The sequence below is a fragment of the Onychomys torridus genome, chromosome 8, assembly GCF_903995425.1.
Source record: "Onychomys torridus chromosome 8, mOncTor1.1, whole genome shotgun sequence".
In the NCBI taxonomy this organism is placed as follows: domain Eukaryota; kingdom Metazoa; phylum Chordata; class Mammalia; order Rodentia; family Cricetidae; genus Onychomys; species Onychomys torridus.
The window spans coordinates 56,781,028-56,795,169 of record NC_050450.1 but is presented as its reverse complement, the minus strand read 5'-3'; the positions used below and the strand labels follow the sequence as shown (position 1 = coordinate 56,795,169).

The window sequence follows — 14,142 nt, the reverse complement described above, 5'->3', positions numbered from 1 at the left end:
CCTGGCTACAGATCTGACTCCAATAAGTGCCCTGAGTCCAAGACTGAGACTGTGGGAGTTTAGAGTTTCCTTGTGGGGACTGGAATCCTGGGGTAGAAAGCCCCACTCACCTGACCACATCCCGGAAAGTGCGCTGGCTGTCCTTGTCCAGCCAGAGTGTCAACAGCCTCTGGTCTTGGCTCTGGACCTGGATACTGGATGTCCGGAAGGTGTTTGTCGTTGTCTACATCAGAGAAACAGTTTATGTAAATGTCACTTTTGCTCAGCAGCTAGCTCTGCCAACCTGGTCCACCTTGGGATCTGGTGTGTTTCTTGCATCTATCCCAAGGGGTCTCTGCTCTCTTCCTGCTACCAACAGGGCAGTGACTGCATGAACGGCCTCCAGCTTGCCCTCACACTTGGATGCTGTTCCTGTTCTGCAATTCTTTTCTTGACCCGTGCTTCATTATGAATACAAAATTGGATGCTGTGGGCAGTACATGCCAGATCATCAAGTTAGAGTGTCCGCATGTATCTTGAGCATCTCCTTTGGCAACCATATTGCTAGGTGACCCCAGTTCTCAGCATTAAATTATATGTACAATTTTTTACCTGGGGCAAACATAGGCAGGGTGTCTAGGAAACAGGCAAATAAAACTCTAAGCCAGTGGGAAGCAGCCCCTAGCATCCTTCGGACTCCAGACAGAGGAGACTTCCAGAGAGGCCCTTCCTATGGAACAGAGAACTTTGGACCTTGGAGTGCTAGGAGGGTAGAGTCTCCTACACACAGACGGGAGTTTTTGGTAGACCAGACAGCCCCAGTGTGTCAGGAAGCCTCAGAATCCATTTCCCCCAAGTATTTTCAACTCTGGAATCACACAAGGGGCAGAAAGGTGTAAAAGCCAGGGGTCAGAGAGAACCAGGGCAAAACAGTGTCTTCTGGGCATGACAGGACCATCGCACTGTTGGACTCACAGCAGCAGTGGCTGTCTGCGCAAGACCTGCACAAGAGCAAGCCATTCAATGTTCCAGCATGGAAGCAGAAGGGGTTCAGGAGCCCTGTGCTCCTGAGTCTTTTCAACTTGACACGAACTGGAGTCCCAGGAAGAGGCAAATCAGTTAAGAAAGTGCTTCCTGGCCTATAGGCAATTCTATGGGGCATTAAAAAAAATTATAATTACCAGGTGGTGGTGGTGCACACCTTTAATCTCAGCACTCAGGAGGTAGAGGCAGGCAGACCTCTTAAGAGTTTGAACCAGCCTGGTCTACAAAGCAAGTTGCAGGACAGCCAGGACTGTTATATAGGTTGACTCAGAAAACCAACCAACCAACCAACCAAACAAACAAAAAGAATTAATGATCGATGTGGGAGGTCCCAGTCCCACTGTGGGCAGCTGGTCCTGGCTGGCCGGACGGTGGTGGTGCACGTCTTTAATCCCAGCACTTAGGAGGCAGAGGCAGGCAGATGTCTGTGAGTTTGAGGCCAGCCTGGTCTACAGAGCAAGATCCAGGAAAGGTGCAAAGCTACACAGAGAAACCCTGTCTCGGAAAAAAAAAAGAAAGAAAGAAAGAAAGAAAAGAAAGCAGGTTGAGCAAACCATGGGGAGCAAGCCAGTTAAACATCACTCCTCCATGACCTCTGCTCCAGTTCCTTCCTTCCCCCAGGTTCTCTAAGTTACTTCCTTGGCTTCCCACAATGATGGACTATAACCTGTATGCTGAAATAAACCCTTTCCTCCCCAGGTTGTTTTCGGTCAGTGTCTTATCACAGTGACAGAAAGGCAAACTAGGACATGCCCCCAACTCTTACGGAGGAGCTATGGGCAGGTGGTGGCTCCTGGGAGTGGAGAGTCAGTCTTATTGAAGGGTGTGGCCCCTGGTAGGGTCCACAAGTCACCAGTGAATGGCCCTGCACCCAGAAGAATGTAAGCAGCATAAGTAGGGACTTCTAGGTTATTATTTATTTTTTTAGGAGGACAGGCTTGGAGTGGTGGCACACACCTTTAATCCCAGCACTTGGGAGGCAGAGGCAGGCAGATTTCTGAGTTCCAAGCTAGCCAAGGCTAAATAGTGAGTGCTCAGAATAGTGCATGGACATAACACTGTGTTAGTGTTAGGTGCTCGTTATTATTGTTGTTGTTATTGTTGGTTGTAATTTTCCCAGAAGAATATACACATAAACAGTGGTCTTGGTCATGAAGACTCCGTGTTCAGAGGAAGAAGGAAAACTCCTGTATATTCTTTCCCCCTTTGTCTCCTAGCCTAAACCCCTTCCCTTCCCCCAATGTGAATCTGAACAACTGAGCTGTGAGTGGAGAGGAAAGAGACACCCAAACATCCACTAGATGGGAGGGGAGCAGACCCCATGACAGAGAGTGACAAGGGAAGAGGTGATGTCTAGTTGTGCAATAGAACCTGAAGCAGTTTGGGAGGGGTGTGTTGTGGGCAGGTGAGCAGGCCGTGGAGCCCAGTGGGCTGTAATAGACAGTTAACCAGCGGATTGTCTGTCCTGGGGAGCCCCTAGTCACCTTCCAGAAACACCCAGAGAAGCTGCAGAGGGATGAGATCCTGCACAAGGAGGGGCCTAGGGGCAGCCAGGGTTATTCAGATTACAGACTGTGTTCAAGCTGACCGTACCTGGTGAGGGAATGGGGGTTGCCTAAGTAAAGAGAGTGAGGTCCGATGAACTGGGTGTGGCCTGCTGAGTGTGGAACTTAGCAAACTGGTTCTGATTCAGTGTTCTTTCCCCTGCCACATCTGGGGTGCTTCAGGTGTTTGGCAGGACCCAGACTCACACTCCAGATGACCAGAGGCCATCTACTAGCTTCCTTACACACACCATCTGTTGTAGTTGCCCCCTGGGTCTACATGCCATAGCACACCCTGTCTCCTGGGCTGTGGACTGTGAAGACAGCATGCATCTGTAATGCAGCGATGGAGACCAGTGACAAGGGCCAGTTGCGGGCCTTGCAAAGGATGTCACGAGCAGGCCAAATGCTCCTCTTCCCTGTTGGCATTGCTTCTGTGCCAAACCCGAGGCAGCCTAGCTGTCAAACATCCAACCCAGCCTGAGGCAAGCCCACCAAGCCAGCCACGGACTCTTGCTGGTCCCAGCTGGGAGCACCTCCCCTCCAGCTCACCAAGAACTTCCCCTTCGCGCCTTGGTGTTCACCATCTGATGGAACTTGTCATGGTTCCAGGAGAGGAAACACAGCTATTGGAATCTCACTCAGCAGGTCAGCAAGTGATACAAAAGGGAACTTGCTGGGTTGATGAGCTTAGATATCCAAAAGTCCCTGGCCAGGTTATTTAATGAGGTCAAGTGAGCAGGGGCTAGTAGAAGGAACTGAGTCCAAAGGAGAAGCTGCCTAAGGGGAACCAGGCCTACCTTACAGCTTCAAGTTTAAACACTAGGCATACAATCCTCGGCTAAAGCAGATTCAAGCAGCCAGAGGTCTCCTGCTGTGGACAGCTCGCCTTGGAGGAGTGAGCTTCAGGTTAAGGGCTGAGATGTGGGAAGCTCTAGCTGACTAGTGAGCATCCGTTGAGGTCTGCTGTGTGCCAGACACACTGAGTGCTGGAGACACCAAGAGAAGGACCCCCTCTTGTCATTTATAGGGCTGCAGTGTTTCTGTGGCTCTGTCCCCAGATTCACACAAAGATGGGGTACCCAGCTCACCAGGGAGTGGAGGTGGGGAAGATTTGGAGGGAAGGGTAGAGCATTAGCACAGGCCTCCCAGGTAAATAGCCCCACCCCATCCTCTTACAGGATGTGTAGGCGAAAAGGATCTGGGGACAAGGACAGCAAAGCAAAGGCCAGAGAGAGGTGTGACTTCTAGAACTCCCAGGTTGGAAACTGAAATAGAAAGATTAAAAAATGAAAGAAAAGCCGGGCGGCGGTGGTGGCGGCGGCGGTGGTGGTGGTGGTGGTGGTGGCGCACGCCTTTAATCCCAGCACTCGGAGGCAGAGCCTGGCGGATCTCTGTGAGTTTGAGGCCAGCCTGGTCTACAGAACAAGATCCAGGAAAGGCGCAAAGCTACACAGAAAACCCCTGTCTCAAAACAAACAAAACAAAACAAAAAACAAAGAAAATAAAAAGAAAAAAAATTGGGGGAAATATTTCAAAAACATGAGACAAATGGAACGATGATTGTCCTCATGTAAGACAAGGACACCATGGTATCGGTATGGGTGAGCACATAAACAGGAAAGAAAGAAAGAAAGATTACTGGTAAATATGAGAAAAATCAGCCTCACTAATTTGGAGTGACAGATATCCAGATTAAAACAATGGAAATTTTGATGATCAGATTCACAGAGATGAAACAAGTCAACTAGTGTACTGACTGCCTTCCAAAACCGGTGGCCACAGCTGGCAGTGGAGGGGGCTTGGAGACAGTGTGACAAAACATCCAGGCGTCCAGATGCCTGCTCACTAGGGGAAGTTTTTAAAGGCATAATCATGAGTTTTAGCACCCCACAGTGTGCTTATAGTAGTGAAAGAAGATCATCTAGCCTTACAAAAAAACATTTCAATATGTAACCATTATGAAATAATATTTAATGACATAAACAAGGTCCCATCAGGACATAGACATAAGACTTTCACATGTATGAAATATATATGTTATATATATTTGAGTGACATCATATATATACATATATGTATACACACACACACACACACACACACACACACACACACATACACACACACACAGTGACTAGTGACATCAAGGCTCCGGGTGAGCAGGAGTTCGTGGGGGCCCATTCAGTGTAGGTGCAGGGTTTATTTTAGAACCTGTCTGCACTCAGCCTGTCTGGCGTCCATGTCAGTGGGAACACAGTTCAGGTGGGATCGTGGGGCTTTGAGGTCAAGTTAAGTGGGAGTTGAGAGGCTCCATCAGAGGGAGAAGCTGGGTGGGTCTCAAACCTTGATCACTAAATATCAGTTAAGGTAAAGCCAAGGGGCAAGGGGGCGGGGCCAGGGAAGCAATGATGGCGAGAGAGCTGTGTGGGTGCCGTCTGTCATGTCTGGTTGCAGGGCAGTGGCCGGGGTGGTATGTGTGGGCAAATATGGTTGTCAGGGGATGGCTTAGTCCTCAAATGGGCTGCAGATGGAGGACAGGCTCAGCGCCTTTCTTACACCAGCAGAGTGGAAAGCCCCACAGCAGGAGAGAAGAGTCACCAGTCAGCGCCCTTCCCCTGAATACCCTCCCCCTTGGGCTCCCTCACCACCTGCCTGTCCCCCTTCCTCGTCCACCGGAACTCACCGTGAACGACCTTCCTGCCAGATTGGAGGACTTGACGACCTCGGTGACACTGACGTGCAGACACGTGCAGTCCAGAGCAGAAGCAGCATTTGGTGAGGTGCAGTGGGAGAGCCCTGAAACCAAATGAGATGGGGGGTACGTGAGTGGGAAGCCGGAGGTTCTGGGTCCTAAGATGCCCTCTGCTTCCGGTTATCCCCGCCCTGCGGCCTCCACTTCTGGGTTCCATGTTGGTCCTAACCACGCTTCTGTTTTCGTTCTCTCCCATCTCCTTCCCTGGAGAATCAACCAAGTTTCTGAACCCATGGTGATCACCCCTCCAAACCCCAGGGCTACATAACGAGAACACGGTATCATGATGCAGCCCTGTTGGTATGTAGCTCTGACTGGCCTGGAACTCAGAGCTCCACCTGCCTCTGCTTCCTGAGCGCCAGGATTAAAGGTGTACGCCACCACACTGGGCTTTCCTTTCTTTGTAATTTTTCTAAAAATAATTTATTAATTTTTATTTTATGTGCATTGGTATTTTGCCTGTATGAGGGTTTGGGAATATATGTCTGTGTGAGGGTGTGGGAATCCCCGGAACAGACAGTTATGAGCTGCCCTGTGGGTGCTGGGAATTGAACCTAGGTCCTCTGGAAGAGCAGCCAGTGCTCTTAACCACTAAGCCACCTCTCCAGCCCTCTTTGTGATTTTTTTTAACAATGCATTCAGCAGTGTTGGGGATTGAATCTGGGACCTCAAAGGTACCAGACAAGCATTTTATTGGCAAGTCACATCCCTAGTCCCCACTCCAATCCACTTCTTGATAGTGAACACTGCATCAAAACGTCACCATGTGTGAGCACTGCCAGGTTTAAGCGCCCCCTGCCAACTAAAGACGATGCTTAGAGAGTTTGTGCTTCTGAGTGGCTCTGGCCTCACCTCTGTGATGGGCTCAGGGTTAGGATACAAGTGAGAATCTTACGAAGGAAGAAGGAATACAATACTTCCTCTCTCCCGCCTCTTCCCCCTCTCCCCCTCCTCCTCTTCTTCTTTGGCAGGGTCTCACATAGTCCTATCTGGCCTCAAACTCACTACGTAACCAAGGATGACCTGACCTGATCCCCTCATCCCCCGTCCTGAGCTTGCTTGGGTTACAGGTGTCTACCACCAGGCTCCCCATGGGCAGGACTAACATCTGTAGTTTACTATGTGCACACAGACAAGTGTCTATTACCTGTATCTTCTATTTAAACGTATAAAAGTGACACATCACTTGCCAAAGCCACACAGATAGCCACCGGCAAGAAAGGGGTGTGAATTCTGCCCACCCAGCTCTGCCCCTCCCCTCCCGGTGCACTGCTTCACAGATGCCTCCAGGTCATGAGCCACAGGCAGAACTGAGTCTCCTTCATGATGCTAACATGCTATAAGGAAAGAATGTCTTTCTAGAATATGGCAGAGTGTCACATGTCACCTCAAAGTTCAATTCACCTGGAAGCGGCCTTATCAGAAAGTATTATTACGTCTGGAGTTTCTTCTTTTTGTGCCAGATGCCTCTGTAAGAGCACTGCTGCAGGAGTCTAGGCAAGAGGATGGCAAGTTCGAGACCAGCCTGGTCCACATTGCAAGATGCTGTCTTATTTTAAGACACATTTGTGGGTATAAAACATTGCTTCCTTTATTCAGCAAATGTTTATTGAATGCTTGTTCATCTGTGACAAAGACTTACAATGTAGCCCAAGCTTTGAAGTCATGATCTTGCCTCAGCCTCCCAAGCACTGGGATTATAGGCCTGGACCATGGCACTAGCTTCCTGAGCAGTTGCTGTGTGCCAGGTACGTTCTAGGTACAGCGGAAGAGTGGTGAATATATTTCTGCCTCGGTGAACTTTCCTGTATGCTCGGACATGATCTCCCGCAAGTCGGGGGGGGGGGGGTGGGTGTCACAGCCCTGAAGCCTAAATTGTGGAATTTAACAGTTTTCGGGGACACTGTGGGATAGTGGAGAGGAGTGATGATGCCTGGCTTTGAACCCTTTTAGAGGTGACCTTGAGGAAGTTGTTTTCTTTGCTTCTGTTCCCTATCAGGCAGGAGTTAGGAAATACGATAATACTATCTCAGAGAGTTCACGTGCTCGAAAGAGAGGTACTGCATCTAACAGAATGCTGTCGGCTCCTGGGAAATGTGTCTGGTGCTGGGGACTTGTGTCGCCTGCCACCTCTTTCTCCTTGCAGGGGACCAGGGAGCTCTTGGTGACAGCTCACATTGAGGATGTGATGTGTCTAGATGACCTGGTTTCTTTACTCCACTTCATTCATTCATTTGTTTTCATTTTGGAACAAACATGAAGTCCAACATTTCCCAGCAGCAAGCTGCCAGCTCTGTAGGCCTAATTCACAGTGGAGAGGCCTTCTGCTCCCATCCCTAGGTCCGCTACCTTCCAGCTATGGAGGCCCAGTTCCAAGGCTGGGATAGGCCGGGTTGTTTGGCAGTGGACCACCTGAGGGCAGGGGTCTTGCTTTATTCAAGGCAGCCAGGCCTCAGCTCTTCCCAGCCAGAGCTCTTTGATGGCAGGGAAGTTGTGAGACCCCCACCCCACCCCAGCTTCCCCATCTCCTATCAGCCAACCCTGTTCCCCCTTCCTCCCCGATTTTCTTCTCATCCCTCCCTCTCTTCAGTCCGCATTCCCAGCTCCTCACCTTCAGTGTCATCAGCTGGAATGGCCTTCAGGACCAGCCCGGTGGCCCTCAGAGAAACAGTGACATCTCGGGGCCTGTGACTGAGCAGGGCCTGGGGATGGGAAGTGAAGAGCTGAAGAGGGGGTTTGAGAACATGCCCTCCCCATATCTTCCAGTCTCACTTCTCCTTATCCTGAGAGTCTCCCTGGGGTACTGATGCCAATAATGGACCTGTGGTCAGAGGCTTAGACATCCCTAGTCCCCAAGGAGCCAGTCAGACTTCTAGGAAGAAGTTTTTGAGCAAGAAACCAGCTTTTTTTCTTTCCTTCCTTCCTTCCTTCTTTCCTTTCTTCCTTCCTTCCTTCTATATTTTCTTTTCTTTTCTTTCTTCCTTCCTTCCTTCCTTCCTTCCTTTCTTTCTTTCTTTCTTTCTTTCTTTCTTTCTTTCTTTCTTTCTTTCTTTCTTTCTTTCAAAGACAAGGTCTCACTGTGTAGTTCTAGCTGGCCTCAAGCTCACAGAGATCCACTTGCCTCTGCTTCCCCAGGGCTAGGCTTAATGACATGCACCGCCACACCCACCCAACCTCTAATTTCTTAGAACACATTGCCTCCTTGTTAGCAGGTAAGGTCAACTTCACCCTTACTCCATCCTTGCAGAATGTGCTGAGGGCTGAAAGAGTCTGAGGATATCGTCAAGACAGGGGAGGGGGGCTTCTTTTGGCTCTGTCTACAACTCCCATATCCCAGGGGCTGGCTTTTATTCGCTATGCCAACGGACACTGACCTTCTGGTAGCACACAGACAGCTCAGCTCCTGTGCCCTCAGGCACCCCTTTCCTTCGGGGTGAAGAGCCCTCTGAGGAGAGACAAGAGAAGATGAGATCCCCTCCCCCATGACACTGAGGCATAGCTGCTGAAGAGACCTGGCAGCTGCCCCTTGGGGAGAGGTAGTTGTTAGCATGCTGACCCACCCCTTGGTGCTGCCCTGCATCCTGATGTAAAAGCCTCATTTTGGGGAAAGGCCCTCCTCACCTTCCTCTCTCTCTTCTGCTTTTCCTCCCATGAAGTGTGCACCCTTGACCCCTCTCTCTTCCTCTCTCTTCCTCTCTCTACTCTCCCTTTGCCTGTCTTTCTCTTCATTTCTCTATTATAGTAAACCATTTCCACTCGGATGCAGGCTCTGGGTCATGAATGACTGACTGACTGTCCACCACTGCTCGGCTGCAGGTGTGGGTTGCCTGCCAGCCTGCTGCTGCATCTGCCCAGCATGCTAGCATGTTCCCCTGAACACGCAGGATACTCTTGGGTTCCCCCGTGCAATATATCATAACAGTAGTATCTTGGGAAGACTGACTTTCAGTCTGGGAGTGCTCTAGGGTAGAGAGATAAGTGTGGCCCTGGCATTCAGCAGAGGCCTGTGATACAGCAGGGTGACCACGGGGGTGACATCTGGTGAGAGGCAGGAGAGTGAGTGAGGGGGAAGCCGAGCCAGGGCGAGCTCTGGGAAAAGGGGAACAGAAACTCACCTTTGGGGGACTTGGAGTCTTGGATCTTCACCTTCAGCTCAGTGAGGAAAATGTCCTCTGTAGGGTCGTGACTCAGGTTGGTGAAGATCTAGAGACGAGAAGGGACAGGGAGGGAGGGAGGGGGCTCAGAGAAAGCTTCTGATCTACAGCCGGAGGAGTCCCACCCACCCGCCTGCCAATGGTAGGTTCTGAGCTACACAGAGCGACGGCCACATCAGTCCTGACCTTTTCAGCAATGTAAGCTAACTGGTCTGAAAAGTTTCTGTCGGGTTTGCGTCTGAATCCTTCCCGAAACAAAAGAACGGAGAGGAAGAATCTGGAGGTACTGAAGTAATGTGCACATGAACTAACCCAATTAGCACAGTTTCACAATGTGTACATACCATAAAAAGGCATGTCAAAGCCATATATATATATATAATATGTGACTTGTATTTGTCATTTTGTTCTTTTTTAAAGATTCATTTTAATCTGGGTGTGGTGGCACACACATTTGATCCCAGCACTCAGGGATTTTTTTTTTTTTTTAATGTGCATGTGTTTTTTGCTTGAATATATGTCAGTATCAAGTGCATTCTAGAACTGGAGTTATGGACAGTTGTGAACCACCAGGTGGGTGCTGGGAATCGAGCCCAGGTCCTCAAAAAGAACAAGTGCTGTTAACCACGGAGCCATCTCTCCAGCCCCTCATGTTCATGTTCACGTGGAACGTGAAGTAATTGATATGACTGTTTGCGGCTGTGTCTGACATGTCTTAATGCTGTTTCTTCATGCTTCAACATGAAGGGTTGGGATTACAGGTGTGCACTTCTAAGTCTGGCATGATGATGAATCTCAAGATAATCCAAATGCTTAATTTCTTACATAAATTACTATCTTTTTTTCCCATGACATTGACTGGTACCCACGTTAAGTTAATGAGCCTGAAACATATTTGAATGTTCTGTGGAAATACAGAACTTTGGATATGGTGCAAAGCAGAGCAGGAAGATTCTGCAAGTCTAAAGGCACGGCTGAGTCCAAGTGAGGTAGAGAGCAGATTCTCTCCATCCCTGCCCGGGGACTCAGGAGTCCTACCCAGCAGCTTTTCTGTCTGCTGGACCCCAGGACTCAGCCCATCCTGTACTTCAGCTTTAAGGCCTTGGGCAGGATCAAGCCAGTTGCTAGGTGTGTGCCAGCAACTTCCTGTGTCCCCCAGTGAGGACCACTAAGAAAGCTACGCAATGGAAAGCTAATTAACCTTAGGGCCGAAAAGGAAGAAACCCATGCCTCCAAATGGCTCCTACCTACCTATCAACTGATAAGAGACAGGCCATTTGGGAAACTGGAGGAAGGATTTGAAAGCTAAATTCTCTTCCATTGTTATTGCCATCAAAGGTATGGAACTTGAAAACACAGTAAGAGAGGACATCGAGAGCTGGAGAAAGTCTGATCCTTGAAGTTCAATGTTATACACACCCTTAATGGGAAACAGACCGAAATTTCATGGGTTCAGAACGCTGTTGTTCTGGTTTTGGGTGCAAATGATGGAGACAGGTAGAAGTGCATGGCTGAGAAGGAAGATCCAGGAGAAGGGGCATCAGTCTGGGCAAGGGCCTAGATGAAGAAGTTCTCACTGAACTGGAGGAGGTCCATGTGCACCAGGAGAGGATTTGTGAGGATTGGAACGGGTGTGGTGCATTCTGGATATGGAAAGGACATTCAGGGGACCTAACAGAAGAAAGACCCGCTGAAGGGAAGGGCTTGAGGAAAGTGATGAATAGCCACTGTCTCCGAGGAAGAGGAAACTGGCCAGGGATCTCCGCTGGCCAGGATGGAAGTGTGCCAAACGGTCTTGGATTCTTTTCTCCAGGTGGGCCTTGGAAGGGTCTATGGACCTACTGAGCTTGTGTTTGCTGGGAAGAAAAAAGGCAAAGAAGGTGGTGGGGGGCAAACAAGGCAACAGACTAGTTCAGATGAAGAACTGACTAGAAGGAAAGGAGGTGACAGCTACCAGAGCGGAGGGCGGATGTGAGAAAATACAGGGATCTGAAGGCCTCCAGGAGGCTGAAGAGGGGCATGGTGGGAAATGAAGTGAGAGTGTACTGGGGATTTGTAACCAGAGGACGGAAGACTGTCCAGAGCGGCCTAGCCCTCACTCCCAACCTTCTGCTTGAGTTTGAGGTCAATGAAGTCAATAATGAACTGGTTTGTCCAGACACTACAAAGACCAAGTTGTTAAGAGCAGCCAGGAACTGATTTGCAGCCTAGTGACCAATATCTCCCCTGAGCCAGAGGATTGACATGGTGGTTAACAGGGTCCTGCAGGCTGGCCTGGTCCCCTGGGAACCCCAGGGAGAAAACTTACCTTAACCTTGTAGAGGTGGAAATAGATGGGTTGGGTACCCATGCGAACATAGTAAGTGATGACATCCAGGATAAAGGGGTCCACGGTCCGGGATGTGTCTAAGCAGGGGGGCTGTGGGGAACAAGGACGGTGTCTTCAGCAGCCACTCACCTCCGGGCTGCTAGGGGAGGCACCATTGTCTCAATGAAAAGCTCCCTGTGATGACCAAATCTCTCCACTCCTCCAAAAAGCTCCAAGCCTTCCCGGCCATCTAGTTTTTACTTCTAATCAAAATATAAACTACATTATTTTGTTTTGTTTTTCAAGATGGGATTTCTCTGTGTAGCTTTGGTTGACCTGGAACTTGCTCTGTAGACCAGGCTGGCCTGAAACTCACAGATATCCACCTTCCTCTGCCTCCTGAGTGCTGGGATTAAAGACATGCACCACCACCTCCCAGCTACAAACTACTTCTAATGAGACTCCATCTCCTCAGGTAAGCTTGTTGATTTCATTTGTGCAGACTTACTGATCTGTGAGGCAGTGTGCTAGCTACCTGAGGATGTAACTAATGATGAAATAGCCCATACAGAAGTTTAGGTTTGGATTGGATATTCACTATCCAGAAACTTGGGGCAAAAGTTATTTAAACCTTTTGAGGCCTGTCTTCAAGGGAGAAATAAGAGGTTGAAATACATGACCAGATGATGTCCCTTTTGGCTCTGGCCACCTTGGAATCTATTAATAAACTCACTGATAAACCAATGTGGTTGCATGTGTCTGTAATCCCTGCTTCTTGGGTGGCTGAGGAAAAAGAATGTTGAGTTAAACCACACAGTGAGACTCTGTTTCAAAATAAACAAACCAGTGATATTTATATGCTGTAGGGAATGGGCTCAGCCCCTTATCTTCTGTGGCTTCCTTAGCCCTGTGACAGGCGCATAGAATAGAACATCCATATAGAATGGGATACAGGCTGAGTACCCCTTACCAGAAATGCTTAGGACCAGAGTGTTTCTAACTCCATGATTACCCCTTCAGATCTTGGAATATTTATGTGTAGATGATGAGATATCTTGGCAACAAGGCTCAAGTATAAACATGAAATTCATTTTGTCTCATATGTACCTCATCCTCTTAGCCCAAAGACAATTTCACACATTTTCAGTGTGCCTATGTTTTGACTATGACCTGTCACATGAGGACAGTGTGGAACTTTATTGAATCATGATAGTGCTCAAAAAATTGTGCGTGTTAGAGCATTTCAAGTTTTGGACTTCCAGGTTAGGAATGCTCAAGCTGTATATCGGAGTTGGTAAGAGGCTCAGCTTTGTCTTAAGCATTGCATATCTAATCCCAAATCCCTCCTGGCTCTCACATCTGGTTCATTGAAACAGTCCCTTCAAAAAGATCATGCTTGGCCAGGCATGGTGGTGCACATCTTTAGTCCCATTGCTCAAGAGGCAGAGGCAGAGGCAGGTGGATCTCTGTGAGTTCAAGGCCAACCTAGTCTACATAGTGAATTCCAGGATAGCCAGAGCTACACAATGAAACCCTGTCTCAATGCTCCTCCTAAACACACAATTATGCTGATAATGCAGCATTCTGATAATACATCATTGTTTATAGTGTCTCTGGGTCCTTCACATGGAAACTGCTTTGAGGAAGGTCATACTAATGATTAATTACAAGAAAGAGTAGAAGGAAGCAAAGCTACCAGCAGGAGAGAAGAGCCAAAGCCTCCATCGGACTGTCTCCCATGATCTTCTCTGACTTTCAAGGGGAAAAGTATTTTCATACCCTGCTAAACAGTCTTTTGTGTGTGTGCAAAATCATCTCCAGGTGTTATTCAGAAAATAGGTGTACATACACACCCATACATTTTTGTGTGCATAAAATATGTAAGATGATGCCCCAGTCAGGAAGGTAAGAAGCACAATCAAGACCTTAGTTCAGTGGCCAGTCAGAAGGCAAATGCCTACTTTCTATAGTATGTTTTCAAGTGTTAACTTTTAAGAAATAGATGAGCATTTAGATAATTAAAACATATATATCAGTAGCTTCCTGTTATATTGGCCACACGTTCTTTCTAACTGCAATGAGAGAAAGACAGGAGAGCACAACAAGATCTGAGCAATAACCTGAGCAAGAAGTGGGTAGAAGCTGTGTAAGAAAGACCATATAACCCCCAGGCGTAAGAGAAAGCACGTATGAGATTATATTATGCCCCCAGAGAGGGACATTTAATATGTGAAAGAGGCTGATCCTCTCTCTTTAATCAAAATGCCAATAGATTTTTTTTTTTTAAATTGAGTTTGGTGAGATGGCTCAGTGGTTCAGTGAACTTGCTGTTTCTTTTGGAGGACCAGAGTTAGGTTC

The 14,142-nt window shown here is 48.4% G+C and overlaps 1 protein-coding gene across 1 annotated transcript in view; it reads right to left on the bottom strand.

The window, feature by feature from the left end:
• Positions 1-14,142, bottom strand: part of Pik3r6 (phosphoinositide-3-kinase regulatory subunit 6) — a 48,172-nt gene that overhangs the window by 1,157 nt on the left and 32,873 nt on the right. Inside the window, exons 14-19 of the mRNA XM_036197148.1 lie at positions 11,785-11,895; positions 9,438-9,525; positions 8,697-8,767; positions 7,934-8,024; positions 5,254-5,366; positions 111-223 (exon numbers count right to left, since the gene is read on the bottom strand). Of these exons, the coding sequence (XP_036053041.1) occupies positions 111-223; positions 5,254-5,366; positions 7,934-8,024; positions 8,697-8,767; positions 9,438-9,525; positions 11,785-11,895 (587 nt within the window). The remainder of the gene's footprint in view (positions 1-110; positions 224-5,253; positions 5,367-7,933; positions 8,025-8,696; positions 8,768-9,437; positions 9,526-11,784; positions 11,896-14,142) is intronic.